At 58.4% G+C, this 3,349-nt stretch overlaps 1 protein-coding gene across 1 annotated transcript in view; it reads left to right on the top strand.

The window, feature by feature from the left end:
- Positions 1–2,137: 2,137 nt before the first annotated feature.
- The window catches only part of THY1 (Thy-1 cell surface antigen), a 3,767-nt gene continuing 2,555 nt past the window's right edge, over positions 2,138–3,349 (top strand). The window contains 3 exon segments of the mRNA XM_009994617.1: positions 2,138–2,174; positions 2,304–2,639; positions 3,273–3,348. Coding sequence (XP_009992919.1) covers positions 2,138–2,174; positions 2,304–2,639; positions 3,273–3,348 — 449 coding nt within the window.

The raw sequence follows: 3,349 nt of genomic DNA, 5'->3' as shown, positions 1-3,349 counted from the left end.
CACGCCTGTGCGCGCACACGCGGCTGCCAGCCTCGCCCTGTGCCTCCTGCAAGGGGGGCAGCGGGACCCCCCACCCCTCCTGCCCCTCGCAGAGGTGCTGCCAGCCTGGCTCTCCCCTGCACACCCGCAGGAACCCCCCCATTTTGCTGGCAGGCACCCCCGAGCACAGGCAGGCTCCTGGGGCTCTGGTTTTCCCTCAGCCCGTCTCTCTGCTCCCCCGGTGCCTGTTGGTGGGCACAGAGGGACCACCTGAGCTGGTGGCAGGGACCACACCAGAAAGCTCTGCTCTGCAAGGGCTGGAGCTGGCACCCCCGAGCACAGGCAGGCTCCTGGGGCTCTGGTTTTCCCTCAGCCCGTCTCTCTGCTCCCCCGGTGCCTGTTGGTGGGCACAGAGGGACCACCTGAGCTGGTGGCAGGGACCACACCAGAAAGCTCTGCTCTGCAAGGGCTGGAGCTGCTCTGATGCCACCATCCTTCTGAGTTCTGTCCCTGCACAAAGCCCCCGGGATCATGCAGGAGCAAAAGTTACCTGGTGATGTCTGCTCCTGACACTGCTCTCAGGAGGAAAAGAGGGGTACAAGGGATCCAAGGACTTATGAAACTGTATCTGAATGCATATATATGGAAACCCTCCTTTCTGGGAGCTTTTCTGCACTGTTTTGGGTTTTTTTGGAGGAAACCCTGGCTATTACCTAGATAATGTCCCAGGACATTCAAAAAGGAGTGAGTTGAAGCTCAGAAATGACAAAGAAAGGGACGGGGTCCAGTTTCTAGGAACCCAGAGGAGATTCAGGTCATCTGCTCCATCATGCCTTTGCATTTGCAGCCTCTTGGTTCTGAAGACCAAACAGAAGGGAATTAATTCTTCTTCCTGTGTTCAGGGCCAGTGTTCAGGGTTGTGGACAAGATAATCATTCACAGCTTCAGAGTGAGCAAACGATTTTGGTATTTCCTCCTAGAATACTATATGAAAGACCCAAAAAAATGCTAAGAAGAAAAAAACAGCTGGCTGTGCTGCAGGCAGTTCCCATCTTTTCCCTGGATGCTTAGCCAGGCTCAAAGGCAGCAAACTGGGGGTCTGCTGTCCCCTCTGTCAGCCTGAAGTCCCACAGGGGTGGTAATTCACTCCCCTTCTTGGACCTGGCCCCACATCTCCATTCTGCAGGAGGGACTGCAGGGTGTTTGGTGTGTCCTTCAGCCCTGGAATCTGCTCTGCTGCTCCCCCCGCCTCCATTCCGCATGTCTGCAGCTGGATTCCCCATGCGGCTGCTTGGCTGGGCTGCAAACCTTTAATTGATTCCTCTCGGCTGGCTCAGCCTGTCAGCAGCTCTGGGGTTTGGTTGGCACATCCCTGGGTCCTCTGCCCACCCAGACCAGGAGGCAGCCTGAAGGGAGAGGGACACAGGGACCCTGAGGGTGGACTCTGCCACCCCAAAACCCTCCCACCCAGCGGCTGGGCAGGCTCAGCTCCTGGAGAAAGCATCTTGGCTCCCTGTCCAGCTGCTGTGTCCCTCCTTCTCACTGCTCTTGGCCCCTTTCCCTCACTGCATCACAATGAGTCATCTTTGCTGAGCTCACCCGCTGGAGCTGCAGGGGGGCTGGCAGGCTGGGCACCCACCCTTGCCAAGGGAGGGTCCCTCACCTGGCAGCACATCCCATCAGCTGCAGCCCTCTGGACATGATGAGCAGGTAGAGGGGCACATCCTGATTTCTCCTGCCTGTCCCTTGACTGGGCACTCAGCCTGGGCACGGGGCAGGAGGGGAAGGCAGCACATGCAGGCCTTACTGCAGGCAGCTGCAGGTCTGTGCCAGGCTCATTTCATGTCTGCTGGGGGGGATCCAGACAGGGAAAAGGGATCCATGGGTGGCATTGCCTGGGGATACAGAAAGGTGACAGTGGCTGGACACACAGTGCCTGATTCCCTGGCTCATTGCATGGCCAGCTGGTTCCTGTGCAGTGGATCAGACATCATGATGAGGAGCAGGCAGAGGAGAAGAGGCAGCCTGCCCACCTGTGTGCCCGTGTCTGCACCACCACAGCTGAGTGCCAGGGCACTGCTCTGACTGACCACCTCTCTTTCTCCCTGCCCAGGCTCCCCTCCCAGTGACAGTCACATCTGGACACCTCAGCAGAGAGATGAACCCCACTGTGGGCATCGCTGTCATCCTGACAGGTACAGCCAGCAGATGCACATCCCCTCCCTCCTCTCCCAGCCCCAGAGCAGCCAGACATGGACCAGGAGGCTGCATGGACCTCCTCAGTGCTCCCTGTTCCCTGTCCAACCCCTGCTTGCCTCTCCCAGTCCTCCAGGCTGCCCACTGCCAGATGATCAAGGACCTGAGTGCCTGCTTGCTGGGCCAGAGCCTGCGGGTGGACTGCCGGTACGACAACAAAACCAGCAACCCCCTGACCTACGAGTTCAGCATCACCAAGGACAACAGGAAGCACGTCATCTACAGCACCATCAGCGTCTCCGAGAACGCCTACCGGCACCGAGCCAACAGCACCATGCACAAGAACCTGGTGTGCCTCTACCTGCAGGGCTTCACCACCAGCGACGAGGGTGTCTACACCTGTGAGCTGAAGGCCACCAACGACTACACCGGCAACCAGATAAAGAACATCACCGTCATCAAAGGTGAGATGGGGGGTGGTGCTTGGTCTCAATCCTTCCTTCCCTTTGGAAGGGGCAGCAGAGGAAAACACAACCCCTTGGTGGTGTCCCCAAGCCCTTCTTGAGGTTTCCCAACCCCTACCTGCCCTTCCTACTGCAAGCAGAGCAGTCAGCCCCACAGGTGCCCTCATTCTGCCCCATCACCCCTGCCCCTCTTGGTCCCCACTTTGGGTGCGTTTCCCAGGTGTCCCCCCATAGATGATGCTTCATAGTCAGTCCCAGCAGAGGGGACACGTCTGTTGGTGAAGCACTGAAGAGGTATGTGGTCCAGAATGGAAGCACAGGGGGGATTTTCCACACTTGGGTCCTACAGGAGCAGCCCTCCAGTGGCAGAGCCCATTGCCTTACCTGGTGTCACCTTAGTGAGGCATGTGCAGGGTTCTGCTTCCCAGGATCCCTGTGCCCACAAAGCTTTGCCACAACACGGGGACAAGGTGGGAGGGGAAAGAGGCAAGGGGCCAGGATGGGTTTTGCTGCACTTCTGGGGCAGAGAAAAGGCAAGAAGCTGAGTCCCTGTACCCTTGCTAACACCTGACCCCTCCTCCCGAGGGATTTCATTGCTGCTCTTCCCTCCCTCCCCATTCCCTGTCCCCACAGACAAACTGGAGAAATGCGCCGGCTTCAGCCTCTTGATCCAGAACACCTCGTGGCTCCTGCTGCTCCTCCTCTCCCTG

This window comes from Chaetura pelagica, unplaced genomic scaffold (assembly GCF_000747805.2).
Source record: "Chaetura pelagica isolate M959 unplaced genomic scaffold, ChaPel_1.0 scaffold583, whole genome shotgun sequence".
Lineage (NCBI taxonomy): Eukaryota > Metazoa > Chordata > Aves > Apodiformes > Apodidae > Chaetura > Chaetura pelagica.
Note: the sequence above shows the minus strand (reverse complement) of the source record. Positions and strands in the feature narration are given on the sequence as shown.